This window comes from Hibiscus syriacus, unplaced genomic scaffold, assembly GCF_006381635.1.
Source record: "Hibiscus syriacus cultivar Baekdansim isolate YM2019G1 unplaced genomic scaffold, ASM638163v2 tig00111671_pilon, whole genome shotgun sequence".
NCBI classification, from domain to species: Eukaryota; Viridiplantae; Streptophyta; class Magnoliopsida; order Malvales; family Malvaceae; genus Hibiscus; species Hibiscus syriacus.
Genome location: NW_024063152.1, coordinates 314929 through 335117, shown reverse-complemented (window position 1 = coordinate 335117; position 20189 = coordinate 314929). Strand labels below are relative to the sequence as shown.

Here is a 20189-nt window from a genome sequence, read left to right as displayed (position 1 = left end):
TGTTGGTGTCAGACGAAAGACAATGATGACTACTCGTAAATTGACAGAGTGAATAGACCTGACTATCAATAGATCACATGTGCCTGTCGATAGTCACATTATGAGGTCATGGTTGACCGAAGGAAGTAGAACTTTGGAGATTTCGAAAAATTCCGGAAGATACAAAACTTTCAATTACAATCAGTAATCAGTGAAGTTCTGTCTGTATTCATCAGTGAAACAGTTGATGCAAAAACCAAGGAGGGTTCACATGATTTGCTGGGTTTGTTGCCATGGACGTATGAAAGAGAGAGGCTTGTAGATATTGAGCATACAAATGAAGTGTATATTGTTCTCATTAGTCCGGCCTTGGTCCTACTTGAGCTTTTGATTCTTTCAAGCTCCAGCTATTAACGTTGGCAATCAAATTTCACATGCGAAAACACTATTGCAGACAGTTACATATGCCAATAGTGATTCAATAATAATAACTTTCAACTTCAGTAAAATGTTTGATTCTCATGGTTTCACTGAATTCTATGCAGCCATAGCAGTATCTGGTTTGGCGCTTTTGGTGTGCCATGTTTAATCCCGTGTGCTTCAAGATAGCCAATGCTTCCATTTCAGATTCCTTTGAAGGAAACTTCAGTTAAGAGCAGTGGTTTATCTGGTCGGACCATTTTGGCTTAATTTTTCCTACAAATGGGTTCAAACTACAATTTGATTGGTGGTGATATGAAATGAGTTTGGGATATATGGGTGGTCCAAAGTTGTTTAAGGACATGAATGACACAATTTTCCAAAATACAGGTCGAATATTAGCAAAATGATATGGATATAAGGAGTAAACCGATGTGAAATGGTGCCAGAAAACATCCACAAATGAAAATGACAATTCATCATAAGATTACAAGAGAATGGACGAATGAAGTAAATAAACACACTTATTTTATACCAAGGGGATCAGATGAGATGAGATGAGATGAGATGACAGAGAGCTGATTTTTGGCCACACATGCATAGTGGTTTCCATTCTAATATAGGTCGAGGCCATCAACATAGCACCACCGACATCCTTCCCTTGAACTCGATGTTATAATCGTCGTATCCATCGCCTTGATTCTCTCCGTCTTTCTAGTTATAGTAATGCTTCGTCGGCTTAAATCCGTCAGCAAAAGCTGCAGCTGCAAAGAAAGTCGTGGTGGCATCCACAACACCAGCTGCAGGTTCGTTCCTACACATACTACCATAGATTTCAACTCTAGTCCAGGTAAGTACACTTTTTCGGAACTTGTGTAATGCGTAATTTGGAACACCAACATTAACAGATGTGAAATGGAGCAGATGGGAAGCCAAATTGTCTATACGGCGGGAGTATGCCTAAACCGGCTATAAGTAGATACAGAGGGGTACAAGTTTTCACTTACAAGGAGCTCGAATTGGCCACCGATAACTTCAGCGAAGCAAATGTTACCAGGAAAGGAGGGTCGAGTGTGGTGTATAAAGGGGTCCTTGTTGATGGTACCGTGGTGGCCATTAAGAGGCTTCACCGTGATCGAAAGCGAGGGGAGCGTGCTTTCAGGATGGAGGTGGATCTGCTAAGCCGGTTGAAGTCTCCTTATTTGGTGGAGCTATTAGGATATTGTGCAGACCAGCACCATAGGCTTCTGATATTTGAATTCATGCCCAATGGTACTCTGCAACAGCATCTTCATCATCCCGGCAGTGAATATAGGCCGTTGGATTGGGGAAGCCGGTTAAGGATAGCCCTTGATTGTGCTAGAGCCCTCGAGTTCCTCCATGAGCATGCTACCCCTACTGTTATCCACCGTGACTTCAAGTGCACCAATGTATTACTGGGCCAACACCTCCGTGCCAAGGTGTCCGATTTCGGATTGGCCAAAATTGGGTCGGATAAGATCAACGGTCAGATTTCGGCACGCGTTCCGTGGTCCACGGGATATATAGCTCCAGAGTGAGTCCCTCATCATGCACAAGCATAACTATTTCATCATCAGAATTCTAACTGCCATACTAATGAATCAGAATTCTGGCAATGCAGATATGCATCAACAGGCAAACTCACCACGAAATCAGATGTCTACAGCTACGGTGTGGTGCTTTTACAGCTTTTAACCGGTCGAGTGCCGGTGGATATCAAGAGGCCTCCCGGAGAACATGTCCTTGTTTCATGGGTTAGTTGCCAAATCCCATAAACCATATTCCTTGAGCCCTCTAAGAAAATTGTTCAACCAATGCTCCAACTTTTCATATTTTGACAGGCACTTCCAAGGCTAACAAACAGAGACAAAGTAGAAGAAATGGTTGATCCAGCCATACAAGGACAATATTCCAAGAAGGATCTAATTCAGGTGGCTGCTATTGCCGCGATGTGTGTGCAACCGGAAGCCGATTATCGACCTTTGATGGTTGACGTTGTACAATCACTGATCCCTTTAGTTAAAAACATCAATTCCGTAAATTCCCCCGGTTTCTCTAGATTCAATCGTCGAACCACCGGTCCAAAGTATTAGTAATATCTATGGAAATTGCAGAGCTACATAACTCTGGTTGCATGAAAATGAAAAATAAAGGTTCATTAGACATAGGCAAGCCTGTTTACATTTATATTGTTGTAAGAGGGATTAATAAAGGCAATATTATTTTAATATGGTGCATGGTGCATGGTGCAAGGAGAATGGTGCTTAGTTCAGTTGATCGACATTCTGTATGTTCGAAATTCGAATCTTCGAAGCAACAAACCATGGCGATCGCAGAAGATAGAGAAATCTTTAAACTGGGAATCAAGAAGTGTCACAGAAGACTCATAGGGAAGAGACAAAAGTAGAGGTTAGTGGAGCAATGGCGATTGCAGAAGATAGAGACCTGCAATTTCGTTTAATCAAAGTGGTTTGCTGTTCGAAAACAACAAGACCTTCGGCAGCAAAAAAGGACAGTGGAACAAAACACAGAGTGTTTCGGTATAAAAGACAACAAAGTGTCCATTAGAGCAAACACCATCCATGAGGATAGTGACTAAAGCTGTAGAATGGGTTCTTATTGCTCCACTATTTTCACTTTTTATCTGTAATTTCGGACATGGTACCAGGAGGAAGCTTCATAAATTGTTGAAGAAGGAAAGTTTTCAGTTTTTGTGTCGTAAAAAAAACAGTTTGGTACCGCTGATTTTTGTGTAGTAAAATAAAGATCTTAAAATTTTAATATTTTTTCAATAAAATGGATATACAATTTTCAATTTTTTATATTAAATAATAATAAAATAATTTAAAGTGATCAAAACATAAATAATTAGATAATTCAGTAAGTAAATTAAAAGAAAATTTGAAAGCACAATAAATAAAATAGAAGATAAAAATAAAATAGAAGAAAAAAGAGAATATAATTAAATGAGAAATGATGTATTTTATCCATAGAATAAATAAACAGATTTTTTGATTTATTTGAAATTTGACATACTTGACTCTATATAAATAAATTATAAAATTAATCTTAATATTATTTGTGAAATTCGATGAAATCTTTAATATGTAGAGATAAATGCTAGTACTTGTACCTAAGACTAGCAGCAGTCTAATCCAAAGCATGACTAATCGTAGAAGACAAAATCGGTTATTTATTAACTGTGACTTAAAAATTATACATCATCTACCCAAGTTCGATATGACCTGACTTTTTGTGATAAAAATTGAACCCGACTCAACTCGAGTTGAAATAATATATTTATTAAAAATATTATTTTTATTTAATAAAAATATTATTTTTATTTAATAAAAATAGAGATTTAATTAAAAATAATCATATATATAATGCATTATTACAATTATCCTTAAATATAAAGGTAAAATTGAATGTTTTTCTAGGGTCAGATATTTTTTTACTCTAAACCTGAACCTGTCCCGAACCGAACACAATCTCTAAAAAATTAACCCGACAAGACCCCTATTTTTTTTTTAAAAAATCCGACCTTATCAAGTTTGGTTGAGTCGAGACCTGTCGAATCTGGATCTCATGCCCATCCCTATTTACTAGTAATATAAAATTCTATTTTAATTAAACCACGTGAACAACTACCTGATTTCAAATTTTACCTATTCAACAAGAGACCTGTGACCGATAATCAGTTAATTTAGTGGGATGAGACATTAAATTTCTTAAAAAATATCAGAGGTTTGAATTCTGACAATTGCGCACAGAGCAAATTGGATTGAGTCGTCCCCATAACGGACTTCTGTAAAATCATATTTAAATTAATTAATCAATAAATTAAATAACAGTTGTTAATTAAAAAAGCAAGAGACATTTTGTACTTAGACTTGAATACTCAACAAGATAACATCCTATAATTGAAAGACCATTTTATAATTTTTAAAAGTTAAGTATTCAATAAAATATCACCCAATATTTAGATCGACTATTTGTGTACTTTACCCTAAATCAACGGAGATATGCTCCTTTATATTCATATATTTTAGAAATGAGATGTTCAAAACAAGAAACTTGATGAAGGATAAGACATTTCCGTTGGCAATGATATTCGTAAGTGCTACATCCCCAATTACCCCGTGGAATAATCCATATTAAAGTAATAAAAGTCAAGAGTATGCCGTGTTAGAATTGAGTTCAAAATGGTTAGAAGAGTCAGCAAGGAGTTTCTCTGGCTTAAAATGATGCATTTATTTATATTTTTAGTAATTATAAAATAATATTTATTTAAAATATTTTTTAACTATTCATGACGTTCACACTTTAGCATATATAATTATTTAAATTTAAAACTTTTTAAAAAAATAATATTTTTTAACTGTCGAAGTTATTTGATGAGTGTTATTTACATGAAATAAAGATAAGTTGATGATGAACTGTCCGTTTAGCTCAGTTGGTAGAGTACAAAGCTCTTATTTTTAGGACCGTGAGATCGAATCTCATGGTGGGCAATTCATAATTCTGATTGTCGGAGGTCTTCTACAGAAGCTATTTTCAATCCAGTGTTGGAAGCAGCCTACTATGACTTTGATGGGATGACATAGTATTTCCATGGAGTGATTGACGGGACATTTAGAATTTAGGTGCCTATAAAATGCACTGGAGCTTAAGCCTCAACCCATTGCTCATTTATCCCAATTTCTCCATGGCTAACTACGGTTTTACGGCTTCAGCAATGCTGCTCTTTGGCCTGCTAGTGGCTTCCTTCCTTCCCACAAGTAATCTCTCTCTCTCTCTCTCTCTCTCTCTCTCTCTTCTAATATGTATTAGTTAAATAAAATACGGATAAACTATGTGAATAGTCCCTTTTATTTAGGGTATGTCCAACTTCGATCATCAATTTAAAAATTAAGAATAAATAGTCTCTAACATTATCGGCCCGTCTAGTTTAAGTTCTTCCACTCTTAATCCATAACGAATATATGACATAACTGAGAGGCTAAAATAAAATGAATCGATAACGTTAAATAAACTATGTGAATAGTCCCTTTATTTAGGGTATGTCCAACTTCGATCATCAATTTAAAAATTAAGAATAAATAGTCTCTAACATTATCGGCCCGTCTAGTTTAAGTTCTTCCACTCTTAATCCATAACGAATATATGACATAACTGAGAGGCTAAAATAAAATGAATCGATAACGTTAAGAAATATGTACCTTTAATTTTTAAATTAGTGACCAGAATAGATCAAATCAAAAAAAAATCACATAATTTACTTGTAAAATATTAATATTTGAATCACCAATAGTGTATAGTTTTATGTATCATCAATAAATCAAGTCAATGGTGGACATAAGTATATTTACTCACTTTTAAATTTGATTTTTTAATATTAGTTATCTATTTAAATAATTGTCTTTTTGAAATTTAATTTATATCTATTTGTATACAAAAATTTTATGTTTTTAATATACATGTCATTTATAAAAATAGAGTAAACTATTTATTATTTGTTTCTATTTATGTTATTCAACTATTATTTTAGAAAAAATATAACTAACGTTATGTTTTTGTTTTATTTCAATCACCAATCGTTAAAATATTAATAATAATTCTAATATATCTCCGTAAGTTAATTTCACGTTTTCGAAATAACTAGAAAAAGTATATTATATTTCAACGTAGGTGGTCAAGTAGGTGTTTGCTATGGTATGCTGGGCAACAACTTACCGACAAAGGCCGACGTTGTGTCTCTCTTCAACCAGAGAAACATAAGGAGAATGCGACTCTATGATCCCAACCAAGATGCTCTCCGTGCTCTCAGAGGCTCCGCCATTGAGGTAATGTTAGGCGTTCCCAACGACAATCTTCAGCGAATCGCCGGCAGCCAAGCCGAAGCCAACACCTGGGTCCAGAACAACGTCAGGAACTACGCCAACGTCAACTTCCGCTACATCGCCGTCGGAAACGAAGTCCAACCTTCTGATCCCGCCGCACGATCACTACTCCCCGCGATGCAAAACATTCACAACGCCATCGTCTCCGCCGGACTCGGCAACCGAATCAAAGTTTCCACCGCCATCGACACCATCACACTCTCGGAGTCTTCCCCTCCGTCGAGAGGGTCTTTCAGGCCCGCATCAAGAGCAATTCTCGACCCCATCATTCGTTTCCTGGTGAACAACCGAGCTCCGTTGCTCGTCAACTTGTACCCGTACTTCAGCTACGATGACAACCCCGTCATTAGTTTAGATTACGCTCTCTTCAGATCACAAAGCCCCGTCGTCTCGGATCCTCCGTTGCAGTACCGTAACCTTTTCGACGCCATACTGGACGCTGTTTACGCCGCCCTGGAAAAAGCCGGTGGCGGTTCTTTGTCGATAGTTGTATCGGAAAGCGGATGGCCTACGGCGGGAGGTAGGAAAAGGGGAGCCACGAATATCGATAATGCAAGAACTTATAATCAGAACTTGATCCAGCATGTGAGAAATGGAACACCGAAGAAGCCTGGAAGGCCTATAGAAACTTATATTTTCGCCATGTTTGATGAGAATAACAAACGGGGGGAGGAGATCGAAAGGCACTGGGGACTTTATCTTCCCAATCGGCAGCCAAAATACCCAATCAACTTCAACTAAACAGCTGCTGAAAATCATTAGATGAAGGTATTTGGATAATAAGAGCGTTTCGTTTCTCCCTGTTGACGGAGGCTAAAGAACGCATATGTCTGTCACGTAATAATATTCGAAATAAAATGATGAAAATTAGTCGTAGAAGAATATGAAGTCTTCTTGGAAGTCATTGTTGAAAGTTGTCTTCAAATTAGCTCTGAAGTGAATGGTTAAAAGACTCGGCTTTTATGCCGACAATATCAACTTGAAACTTAACCAAGACTTTTGAGGATAAACTACACAAATGATCATTAATATTTAAATAAGTTTTATTTTTCTCACTGAAGTTTTAAAACTAATGATTTAATCACTAATGTTATCAATTTATAACAAATCGGTAACTCGAACGATGAGCACCGTTAATTTAAATTATAAAAATAATTCTAAATTACTCAACATATAATTATAAATTACTTAAAAATCTAAAGGTAAATTATTTAGAATAAAATATTAATTACATTATTTTCCATAATATTTTTGGGCTTAAATGCACCATTGCCCCTAAAAGCATACCATTTGTACCGAGTTATCCCCTAAAGTAATTTTTAGGATGTTTTACCCCTAAAATTTAAATCGTTGTCTCATTTTCCCCAAACCATAAACTCCGCTAAAAACAATAAGGGTAAATTATATATTAGTCACTCAACTATTTCAGTGGTTCTATTTTGGTCACCAAAATATTTATTTTTTTACAATCATCACTAAACTTAAGTTTTGTATTATGTTTTTGTCTCCTAATTCGATTCAATCTACTTTTTAGATTTATAATAAGTAAGATTTCATTTATATAAGGATAAATATATAAGAATTCATTTTTATATTTTCAAAACATTAAGTATAATAATATTAGAAAGCTTATTTTCTTTTGTTTTTTTCTCCTTCCAAATTGTTCATTGCAGTTCCTAGGAGAGCATTTGGTGGTGGAATGCTTTGAACAAGACTTTGTGAACTGGTGAAGAAGAAGAAGAAGCATAGTTTTCAACACCAAGCTTAGAAGAGGGAATGCCATTTCTTCAAATGTTTCAGAGTGTAGAATCCCCTAAGCATTTTGCTTTTAGAGAACCAAATTTCCAGACCCTTTTGAGCCTGCAACACTTGAAGAAGCCTTGGGAGGTAAACAACAATCCTTTCGTTAATTTCGAAAATGGAAACCCAAATTCAAGCCATGGAACTAGAAAAACGCGTCACCCATGAAATACTACTAGAGTTGCATTTTTAACTTTCAAATTCGAGACCAAAGACATTAAGACAAGCCTTCGAGTTCATTGTTTTGAACTTCTCAACTCCAGGTCGAACCAAGACCAGCCAAACTCAGTAACAACATACAACTTGTTGAAAGTAAACAAAGGGCGGCTGGAAAATTTGGCAGAGCAGCCGGCTGCTAAATTAAAATTTTAGGCAGCCAACTTTTGTGGAAAAAATTAAAAAATATAATTACAATTTAGTCATTGTAATTTAGAGTATTTTTAAGATTAATCCTTAAAGCTTTAACTATAAATACCCTAGCTCATTTAGCTTCAAAACCATCCCAAAGCATTCTAGCTTTTTTCCAATACTAGAGAGAATTTAGAGAGTTTCTTGAGAGTTGTTTTCTCCTTTTTATCAAGAGAGAATTATCATTGTTTTCTCCTTGGTCGATCGCGAGAAGTTGTAATTCCTATTTTCTCATAGTGAAATTCTTCTACCGTTACCTGTGGTTTTTACCCTATATTATTCAGGGGTTTTCCATGTAGATTTTGTGTCTCTTTTATCTTCATTTTTATTTTCTCAAATTATCAGTTGCGATTTTGCTCTATCCGATAGATATCTTCCGCAACAATTGGTATCAGAGCCAGATTTGAGTGTGTAATATCTACTTATTGTCTTTGTGGTTGCCACCAAAAGGTGGATCCTCCAACATAAGAAAGTAAGAAGGTATTACTCATTCTTTGATGGTTATAGAGAACTATTCACGATAGTGAAATAGTGGGACAAAACCTTGTTAGAAAGAACAAGAGCAATGTTGAGGGATGCAGGCCTAGAAAAATCATTCTGGGCAGAAGCAGTCAATACCGCCTGTTATTTAGTGAATCGAGCTCCATCAACTGCAATAGAGCTGAAGACACCAATGGAGATGTGGACTGGTAAACCAGCTGATTATTCAAGCCTCCATTTATTTGAAAGTATTGTGTACGTGGTGTACAACTCCCAAGAAATCTCAAAGTTGGATCCAAAATCCAGGAAATGTAAATTCTTGGGGTATGTTGATGGTGTAAAGGGGTATCGCTTGTGGGATCCCACTGCCCGCAAAGTGATCATTAGCAGGGATGTTATCTTTGTAGAAGATAAACTACAAAGAAAAGAAGATGATGATAGAGCATAAAAGTCAGAGACTACACAGATACATGTGGAAAATGAGGATGAACAAGGAGATTCTTATGAAGCAGAATCAGCACATGATGAACAAGAACCAGAGAGTTCTGAAGTTCCAACAACTCGTCAATCAGATCGTGTGAGAAGACATCCCAATTGGCACTCAGATTATGTTATAGAAGGTAATATTGTATACTGCCTTTTAACAGAGGAAGGTGAGCCATCAACATATCTGGAGGCAATAAACAGCTCATATGCTTCACTGTGGATGATGGCGATGCAAGAAGAAATTGAAGCCCTTTATAAAAATAATGCATGGGACCTTGTTCCACTACCACAAGGAAGGAAGCCAATTGGTAACAAATGGGTCTTCAAAATCAAGCGAAATGGTGACGATAAAGTTGAGAGGTATCGTGCTAGACTAGTGGTCAAAGGATATGCTCAAAAAGAAGGTATTGATTTCAATTAAATATTTTCTCCTGTGGTTCGACTAACAAAAGTTCGAGTAGTTTTGGCAATGTGTGCTACATTGAACTTACATCTAGAGCAGCTAGATGTTAAAACAGCTTTTCTTCATGGAAATCTTGAAGAAGAAATTTATATGCTCCAGCCTGAAGGTTTTGAAGAAAAGAAAATAAGAACTTGGTTTGCAGGTTGAACAAATCTCTATACGGTCTAAAGCAGGCGCCGAGGTGTTGGTATAAGAGATTTAATTCCTTCATTATGTGCCTTGGATACAACAGACTTAATGCATACCCTTGTGTTTATTTCAAGAGGTCTGATGATAACAATTTTGTTATATTGTTGTTGTATGTGGATGACATGTTGGTTGCAGGACCCAACAAAGATCATATTGAAGAATTGAAGGCACAACTGGCTAGGAAATTTGAAATCAAAGACTTGGGATCGGCAAACAAGATTCTAGGGATGTACATTCATCGAGACAGAAGTAATAAGAAGATTTGGCTTTCACAAAAGAATTACTTGAAGAAAATCTTGTCACGATTCAGCATGTAAGATTGTAAGCCAATTTCTACCCCTCTTCCTATTAACTTCAAATTATCCTCCAGTATGAATCCTAGCAGTAAAGAAGAGAGGATGGAGATGTCTCGAGTACCGTATGCATCAGCAGTGGGAAGTTTGATGTTCGCTATGATATGCACAAGACCAGACATTGCACAAGCAGTGGGAGTGGTTAGTCGGTACATGGAGAATCCAGGCAAAGAGCATTGGAATACAGTAAAGATGATCCTGAGATACATCAAAGGGACCTTAAATGTTGCATTATGTTACGGAGGATCAAACTTACTAATAAATGGGTATGTAGATTCTGACTATGCAGGGGATTTGGATAAAAGCAAATATACTACAGGATATGTGTTCAAAGTTTCTGGTGGAGCTGTAAGCTGGGTTTCAAAATTGCAGTCAATTGTGGCTACATCCACAACAGAAACAGAATATGTAGCAGCTACACAAGCCAGTAAAGAAGCAATTTGGTTGAAGATGTTATTGGAGGAGCTTGGGCACAATCAAGAGTATGTCTCTCTATTTTGTGACAGTCAAAGCGCCTTGCATCTAGCAAGGAATCCAACATTTCATTCAAGGACAAAGCACATATGAGTTCAATACCATTTCATTCGTGAAAAGGTGGAAGAAGGAACGGTAGATATGCAGAAGATCCATACCAAAGACAACATAGCAGATTTCATGACGAAAGCGGTAAATACTGATAAACTTACTTGGTGTCGATCCTCTTGTGGCCTGACATAAATAAAAGCAACATAAAGGTATAAGGTAGAAAGAATGATGTGAAGATATGATTGTTCCAATCAAATCTTCAAGTGGGAGATTGTTGAAAGTAAACAAAGGGCGGCTGGAAAATTTGGCAGAGAGCCCAGCTGCTAAATTAAAAATTTAGGTAGCCAAGTTTTGTGGAAAAAAATAAAAATATAATTACAATTTAGTCATTATAATTTATGGTATTTTCAAGATTAGTCCTTAAAGCTTCAACTATAAATACCCTATCTCATTTAGCTTCAAAACCATCCCAAAGCATTCTAGCTTTCTTCCAATACTAGAGAGAATTTAGAGAGTTTCTTGAGAGTTGTTTTCTCCTTTTTATCAAGAGAGAATTATCATTTTTTTCTCCTTGGTCGATCGAGAGAAGTTGTAATTCCTATTTTCTTATAGTGAAATTCTTCTACCGTTGCCCGTGGTTTTTACCCTATATTATTCAGGGGTTTTCCACGTAAATTTTGTGTCTCTTTTATCTTCATTTTTATTTTCTCAAATTATTAGTTGCGATTTTGCTCTATCCGATAGCCGTCTTCCGCAACACAACTGTGGTAGACGAGACAACAACTTGGGATTGTCCTCGTCTTTGAAAAACTTTATAAAATCCCCTCATGTCATTAGAGAACGACAAAAGTGAAAATGAACGGAGGCAACCAAGAACAAAGAAGAAGTCGAGAGCCAACGCATGACCCACATTACCGTCGAACGCAATCGTAAACATCAAATTGACGATTATCTAAATTCCCTCCACTCTCTTACATATTATATCCAAAGAGAATATTATTCTAACCTTGAACTATATTTTAGTTCCTATGTTAATACTTTGTTCAACGAAAATCATGTTTTGGCTTTGTTTTACAGGGTGACCATGCGTCAATTATAGGGGGGTGCAATTGACTTTGTTAAGGAGTTTGAGCAACTTTTTCAATCCCTAAAACTAAAAGCACATAAGAGAATAAGAGGTTATGAAGAAAACAACAATATGGTGATAATTCCATGTCAAAGTCCGCCATGGAATCTAAAGATAAAAACCATGGAGATGAAATAAAAGCAATAAGCAAATCAGGTGCATCTGAAGATGATGTTAATATAATATACAATCATGTCAACTTAAAATTCAGTGTTCAAGAAGAGTTGGTCAGTTGGTGCAAGCCATTGTCACCATGGAAAGTCTTAGATTAAAAGTTTTGCACCTCAAAGTTACCACTTCCCAAGCATTTGATCTTTAGTCGTTCAAGGTACTATTCATTTAGAAAAATTGTTTTGTTTTGGCTCCAATCGTAGTTCCAAAATTTCTTAAAATTTATCTCCTTTTCTTTATGGCTTTATTTTGTTATTTTATTGAGTTGCGTTGGAAATGATAATGGCAGATGGAGGATGACTTCGAGCTAGATCAACGAATGAGATAGTAGTAGTAGTTCATCAAATATTCAACTAATTCAAAGTTACAATTTAGAGATAAATGTTTTATATGTTAAAAGATAAAAAGGATTTTTTTATATATTAGTTTACCCTTATATAAATGAACTCTTACATATTATAAATTTAAAAAGTAGATCGAATCGAATTAGGTGACCAAAATGAAATAAAAACTTAAGTTTAGTGATGATTTAAAAAAATAAATAATTCGGTGACCAAAATAGAACCGCTAAAATAGTTGAGTGACTAAATATATAATTTATCATTGTTTATTTTAACAGAGTTAACAGTTTGGGGCAACGAGGTAACGATCTAAACTGTATGGGACAAAACGTCCTGAAAAATATTTTATGGTGCAACTCGGTACAAATGGAATACTTTAGGGGGCAATTGTGCATTTAAGCTTTTTTTGTGCTTAAAACATCATCGACCCTTAAAGTATGCTATTTGTACCGAGTTGCATCCTAAAAATATTTTTCGGAGCATTTTACCACCTGAGTTACGAAACTTACACACTTACCTCACTACTTTTCTCTTTTCTACTTCTAAACTCTCTTTCTTTAACTCACACTTTTAATACTCTTTTTCTCTTTTCACGCTTACTACAATAGTAAAACTAACTCATATTTATAAATTCTAATGGCCATTGGATTATTGACACATGTCAATATCTTAATCAAATATCTAGATTATTCTAATATATAATTCTAGATATAATATTAAATATTACAAATATTTAGATTATTTTATAGATACTTCTACATATCTATTATTTCCATACTATTTTAGAATATTTCTAATATAGTAAAAATTCTAGAACGTACGTCGTACATCGAAACACATCACTAATGTGACACACCGATGCACACCACTGATTAAATTGTCCTTACTAAATAAATATGAAAGAATATAATGACTTATCCACAATTAATCTTTTATTTTAATAGGATATTATTAAATTATATTTTTCTATTAAAAATTATAATTAATTTAGGAATTTTTTCTATTGAAACACTTAATCTATATAAGTTTGCAGATGCATCCCACTAATTATAAAAAATCATCCATTGACGACCATGACTAACATGATATATTTTCTCTAAGAAGAACAAAATTTTCTTTAATCACTGAGTTCATTTAATGGATTCCAATAATCATATTTTTTAACGGATTAAATTGAACATTCAACTAACATGATATATTTTCTCTAGGAAGAACAAAATTTTCTTTTATTCATTTAATGGATTCCAATAATCATAATTTTTAATTTGTGAATTAAAAATAGATTTTATATTTTCTCGTTTTCCTTAGTCAAACCTACTTGGAAGTATTCGTACTTGTATAAGTGAAAGTCCTTGGTTCAAACGTCATCAATGGCTTGGTCGGCTACAAGACAGAACCCAGTGCCTGCTGATAGAGGATCAAACAATCTAAAGTCTAACCCTCGAGGTTCATGATTTAGATTTGCTGCAAGTTGTAGAATACAATTAAGAATTAAATGCTGTTTCTTTTCACGTCTTAAATCACATGAAAAACCCTACTAGCTAATTGTTGCTCATTAAATGCTGTTTCTTTTCACGTCTTAAATCACATGAAAATCCCTACTAGCTAATTATGGCTGAGCAACTAAACTAAAAAAATCAAAAAATCGATACGAATTGAGTAAACGGTTCGGTTCAGTTCAGATTTATTTTATATAGTTTGATTTCGGGTTGGTTTAAACATTTAAATTTTTTAATTTGGTTCGGTTTGAATTTTTCATATGAAACACATTTGTTTCATATTGAACTGAACAAACAATTTGGGTCAGTCCAGCCGGTTATCCACTTATCCTTACTCATAAGAGGTAAGCCCAAATGCCTAATTAAAGTAAATACAAAAAACCTTAAATCTAATAATATTTTCGATTTATGAAAAACCGCATTACCGAACCAAAAAATCAGTTTTACATATTTCGGTTTTTTAACCATTCAGTTTCGGTTTAAATTTTAAAAAACCGTTTATTGCGGTTCGTTTCAATTTTTAGTAAAAAACCGAACCAAACTGAATACACCCCTATAGCTAATTGTAGTGGCAAATCTAAGAGTGAGTTGTAAATATACAAGACAGATCATGAGCTATTTGAGTTTGATTCTGTCAAAACTTAGTTAATATTCGAATTGAATGGACTCAATTCTAGTTCTTAACGAGTTGAAATGAGCTATTTTATACCCTACTTGAAAAGCTCGTGAGTAATTCGAAAAAATATATATTACATTTTTAATTTTTAAATTATATTATTAATTATATTAACATTTATATGTTGTTGTTTTTTTAAATACAATATAAGATTTTCATGTACTTGAGATTTGAGTTTGTATTCGAACTTAAACCGAACTAGAGTTTAAATTTCAATTGAACTAAGTATGAAAATATTTCGGGTTTTTTCACCATTAATTTGTTTGAAGTAAATGAACCATCACAATTTAGTGAGGGTGGGATGATCTCTTGGCTAGGGATGTCAAACAACTCATACTCTATAATTTTGATTTGAGTGGATTTAATAATATTAAATTTCTGTTAATAAAATTTAAATTCGAATAGATTTAGACTAAAAGAGAACACACTTTAGTATGATATATATATGGTTAAGATCTACTTATACAATATAAAACTCTTTAGTTATACATAGATTTAGGATCGTTGGATGAGTAAAAATAGATGACTGATATTGACTCTTTGTTTCTTTTTCCGGTAAATATTTTCTCATTACCTACCGTTAATCTCAGTCACCTATTTTCGCTCCTCCAACGTACTAAATATGTGTAAAACTAAAAGAGTTTTACATTGTGTAACAATATCATATATGAGATATGATTTTGTTACACAATATAAAACTCTTTTAGTTTTATACTGATTTAGAACCGTTTGATTGGATAAACGAAAATAGGTGGTTGAGATTAACCATAGGAAATGAGAAGATATTCATTGTAAAAAAAATAATAAGTTAATTTCAACCTTTGATTTCTTATCGTCTAACTATCATAAAAAGGTTATATATATATATATATATATATAAGTTCAGAGACTTGCAAGTTATCAAAGCTTGAAAGAAGTGGTTAGCTCCCATGCTTCAAGTTCAAAACCCGTTATATGGCAATATTTATTCAAGTCAACCAAATCTTCAAGCTTGGCTACCATGAAGTGTTGAACAATTTTTTTAATATAAATAATTATAATTAAAAATATAAGGGGGCAGTCAATATTATTTTCTGATTACATTCAAACATAAAATCAATACTTATTAATAAAACTAGAAAAAGAAAAAAAATATCATCAATTCTCTTATTGACATAGTCTGCCAATACTCTACTTGTCGTACATTGTGTACATAATAAACCAAAATTGTTTAAAACTAAATTAAGCATAATGTACATATCTACACAAACCTCGTGGCTTTCAAGTTGAAAATAAATATTAAACCCTTAAACCGGTGGCCGGCTCGGGTCGGGCACGGCTCCGATCGGAAACGTTGAGGTACCTTCGCCTGCCACCTTCGGGGATTTTACGGAGGATGCCCGACCGAAAAACGGTGGTTTGTTACTAAACACCCACCGGTCCGACTTAGCTCCACGGTCCAGCTTCCCTCGACGCGAACTCCTTTCCCTTGGCAACACCAAGCTTGTTGCCCGGTTCAACTTTCGGTTCATCAATTGCTTTCGGACATCGGCCGGTAATCGTAGAGTGAACCGCTCCGTGTTCTCTCCCGGTTGGACCAAAGAGTGAGATCGTAAGAAGAAAAGTTTACGTGGACGGCCAGATCTTGAGCCACGTGTACTGTTTCGATTTAGAGTTGCGTTCGAATTATTTAATTCAGCTTCCGAGTTAACTTGACCCTCTAACTCACTATTAACCTCGTTATTATTTATCGGCCTTTCCTCCTCCGGTTCCATATTACCGCGTTCGTTCTGAGCCTCGAGGTCTGTCTCGGCGACGGTGTTACTCTGCGCTGTGAGTTGACTCACGGGATCACCGGGTCGAGGGACGAGATTAGCTCTACAGACGGGGCAAGTAGTGTGAGAAGCCAACCAAGCGTCGATGCATTCAGGGTGAAAAACGTGGTCGCATTTGGGTATCAAACGCAGCGTTTCGTCGTCTTCGAATTCATTCAAACAAACAGCACACTCTAAAGCTCCTGTACCGATCTTATGATCCTTAACCTCGGAGTAAACCATGATCGGGAAAGTCTCGATCACCGACGCTTCGAGTCCGCGCCCACGCATCGAACGCCCTGGTCCGCCGTTGACTGGAAGGACGCCGCGACTGGTGGCGTCGGAACATTTCCGGATGTAAATCACGAAAAGGCCGACAAAGAAGAAGGCCGCGACGAGAACGATGATGACTATGGCCAGGGAAGGGTTTACACTGCCATAAGAGTAACTGTCGTCGTTTTGGTTCAAGTCCTGGGCGGCGCAAGGCGGCGGAGAGAGGAGATGCAGGAAGAAGAGTGAGAAGGAAAGAGAAAAGATTCCATGGCGGACGGTGTACGGCATGGTGAGAAAAGGAGCATCTGTGAGAGGATAGGAGGAGGAAGGTGTTGGGTTTTAAATATGAAGAAGGAAAGGTTGGGGAAATCACAGAATCTGCATCATTTGCATTTTAGTCTTTGCATTTCATTTTCATTCTTTATTTTTAATTTTTATTCATTAATTTTTTTAATCAAGTTTGACTGTGTGTTTTGTGTGACATTTTAATCATATTTATATAATGAAACGGATAATTATTTTGATAGGCTGATTTTCTATTTCCTTTATTAATTATTTTAATTACTTATTATATTAATTAAAGATATATAAAGATCTATTAAAATAAGAAAGTTTATTCTATTTATAATACTATACTTTATATTTTTTATTTAAAATATTTAACATTTTATTTTATCAAAAATCAATTGATAATTAATAATATATATTTATAATAAGTACAACACCAATCTTAATGTTTATTAAAATGGACATTTTAATCTTTATTCATTTTTTTAGCATTTTGACTCATAACGTTTTAGTTTGAGTTAAAAAAATTTATATAAATGGAAACAATTAGTTAACACACGATTAACACTTTAAAATATGAAGTTTTTACCGTAAAATAAACGTTAAGGGTCAAAATGTTCCAAAAAAATAAGAGTCAAAATGATTATTCTGTCAAATATTAAAGGTATTTTTGTCATAAAATAAAACTTTGAGGCCCAAAATACTCCAAAAAAATAGAGGTCATAATGACTATTTTATTATTATTGGAATTATTTTTTTAAAATTAACCACTTGTATCTTATCTATTGACCGACTATTCAGATCATGTTTTGCAAAGACTCGTCATCAGAGTCACCTTCCCTATCCAATTTATTCTATTAGCAAATACCCATATTTAAATTTTTGTCATTGTTTAAAAAATATAATGTTTGGCTCTACTAAATCTAACTGATTGTTAATATTATTTGAATTATTTAGTCATGATAATCTAATATTTATCATTGGTTTACTTTTTAGCTTTAATCAATTACAGAAACTCTACTACTTGTGTCAATAATTGCAAAAAACATATATATAAAATAAAAATTCAGCTTTAAATATTGATAATTATTAGATATGTGACATTCTAGAAGAATGAAATTCCAAAATTAATGGTGCGTCGAATATAATTAATTAGGGGTCTGTGGCAGCTATGCAAGGCCCATTACATTCACAGGTCCCACTTGTAGAAATTGAAGCTATCATCCATGGGTTCGATTATCTTCTATCTATTACTTATTTTTAATATAATTATAATTTGTATAATTATAAATAGAATGATAGAAGATTTATATAAATTAAATAAATTTATGTTGAATTTTTAAATAATAATTTATATTTTTAAATATTTTTTCGACTGCTATTAAAAAAATTTCACTAGGAGACTTCCCTACTAAAATTACGTGTGCGACGCGAGTCGGTCCAGATTAATCTGGACGAAACCCTGAACTAAGAGGACAACCAAAAAAGATTTTATAATAAAATCTATCTATCTATCTATCTATCTAGGGTAAATATAAGTTAATATTTGTTCAAAGACTCTCAATCCTTTGATAATAAACTCGAAACCTCAACAATAACAACAGATTCTTTAACCACTAAAGTCGCTTAATTCGTATTATTATCTAAATATATATTAACAAATAGTTGTTGAGTGCACATTAAAAATATTCTAAACGTGCTTAATGGTAGGTATTCGAGTTTGTGATATTTGGATCTGATTAATTAATTTTCGGAAATTGAAATTAAAGTAATCCCCCAAAGGCTGCTGCTGAGTGCTGAAATTATCCAAAAGAAAAGAGCAGCCAAATTTAGACTTTGATGAGGTGGCATACTAATTAATTAAGCTAAGCAGTTAGGCAATGCATTTACTCTTCAAGATTCATTTAAGATCGAAGTTATGTTATTGTTTACTATTGTTAACAAAAAAATTAAAAAAAAAATTACTTCCGTAATTTTTTAATATTAATTTGTGTACATAAAGGTTAAAAATTTAACGGTGATATCAACGGTTTAATATGACATCTTGAACCCTAAACTTTATAAGTCGAATTTAATATGCTACAAAGACAATCATTTCTCGACTAGACAACAAATAAGCTAAGAAGATAAATCTATCATGACCCAAAGCGCCCAAAACTTAGTATATACAACTAGATTTTATTTCCCTTCAAAAGGAGAAACACTCGATTCTTCTAGCCAGATCTCTTAGAATACATCCTTCTACTCATATAAGGGGTGAATCGCGACCGATCTACTAACACGCCACCGTCTTCCACTAACACGATCATTTTAAACTACCACCTCACACTTTCAACATTACCAAAATACAAATGGTCATTTAACTAATGATGAACATACTAAAGAAAACATTCAATTTAAACGATATTGATAGTTTGAGGATTCAATTTGAATATTTTATAATTTAGGGATCAAATTAAAATCTAAATATAATTAGCTCATAGTTTTATAATAAAAAAAGTTCAATATTATATCAACAAGATGATATATCTACTTGTTGATTGTAAACTGAGCCTAATGAAAAGAAAGGTCATTCAATTATATGGATAAGGTTGGTGAAGTCAAATTGTCTAGAAGGTGAATTTATATGACCAATTGATGATAGTTTAGTGTTATTTCTCAATTCGTGGCAGCCATCGAATACTATATTTACTTTGGTCCAAGTCTTATTGTATGTATATTTTATGATTTACATTTAGAGTTTGTGATTTTAACTTTCAATAATTTTAGGATAAATGACATATTTAGTTATTTATCTATTATTGCAGTTCCATTTTAGCCACATAACTATTATGTTTTAAAATCGTACTTGATGTTTTGTTTTTGTTTTGTTTTGGTCAACCGTCTTTAAAAAATTAACGGTGATGTTGGTGTGTCATCATAAGATAATGACCGCCGTTATTGAAAAAAATAGTACAACAACATTTATGTTTATTTTTTAACAGTGGTTGAATAA

At 34.1% G+C, this 20189-nt stretch overlaps 3 protein-coding genes and 1 pseudogene across 3 annotated transcripts; 3 read left to right on the top strand and 1 right to left on the bottom strand.

Annotated features, from left to right (window-relative positions):
- Window positions 1–487: 487 nt before the first annotated feature.
- On the top strand, window positions 488–3069 carry LOC120167295 (probable serine/threonine-protein kinase PBL7). Its single transcript, XM_039176361.1, has 5 exons — window positions 488–553; window positions 1042–1249; window positions 1324–1954; window positions 2042–2174; window positions 2262–3069. The coding sequence occupies exons 1-5, from the start codon at window positions 488–490 to the stop codon at window positions 2511–2513; spliced, it is 1290 nt and encodes a 429-aa protein (XP_039032292.1). The 3' UTR covers window positions 2514–3069.
- A 2037-nt stretch (window positions 3070–5106) lies between these two features.
- On the top strand, window positions 5107–7094 carry LOC120167186 (probable glucan endo-1,3-beta-glucosidase BG3). Its single transcript, XM_039176277.1, has 2 exons — window positions 5107–5201; window positions 6112–7094. The coding sequence occupies exons 1-2, from the start codon at window positions 5129–5131 to the stop codon at window positions 7062–7064; spliced, it is 1026 nt and encodes a 341-aa protein (XP_039032208.1). The 5' UTR covers window positions 5107–5128; the 3' UTR covers window positions 7065–7094.
- Window positions 7086–12681, top strand: LOC120167294 (annotated as a pseudogene).
- Window positions 12682–15963: 3282 nt separating this feature from the next.
- Window positions 15964–17263, bottom strand: LOC120167197 (E3 ubiquitin-protein ligase ATL6-like). The gene has a single exon (XM_039176285.1). The coding sequence runs from the start codon at window positions 17192–17194 to the stop codon at window positions 16127–16129; it is 1068 nt and encodes a 355-aa protein (XP_039032216.1). The 5' UTR covers window positions 17195–17263; the 3' UTR covers window positions 15964–16126.
- Window positions 17264–20189: the final 2926 nt, after the last annotated feature.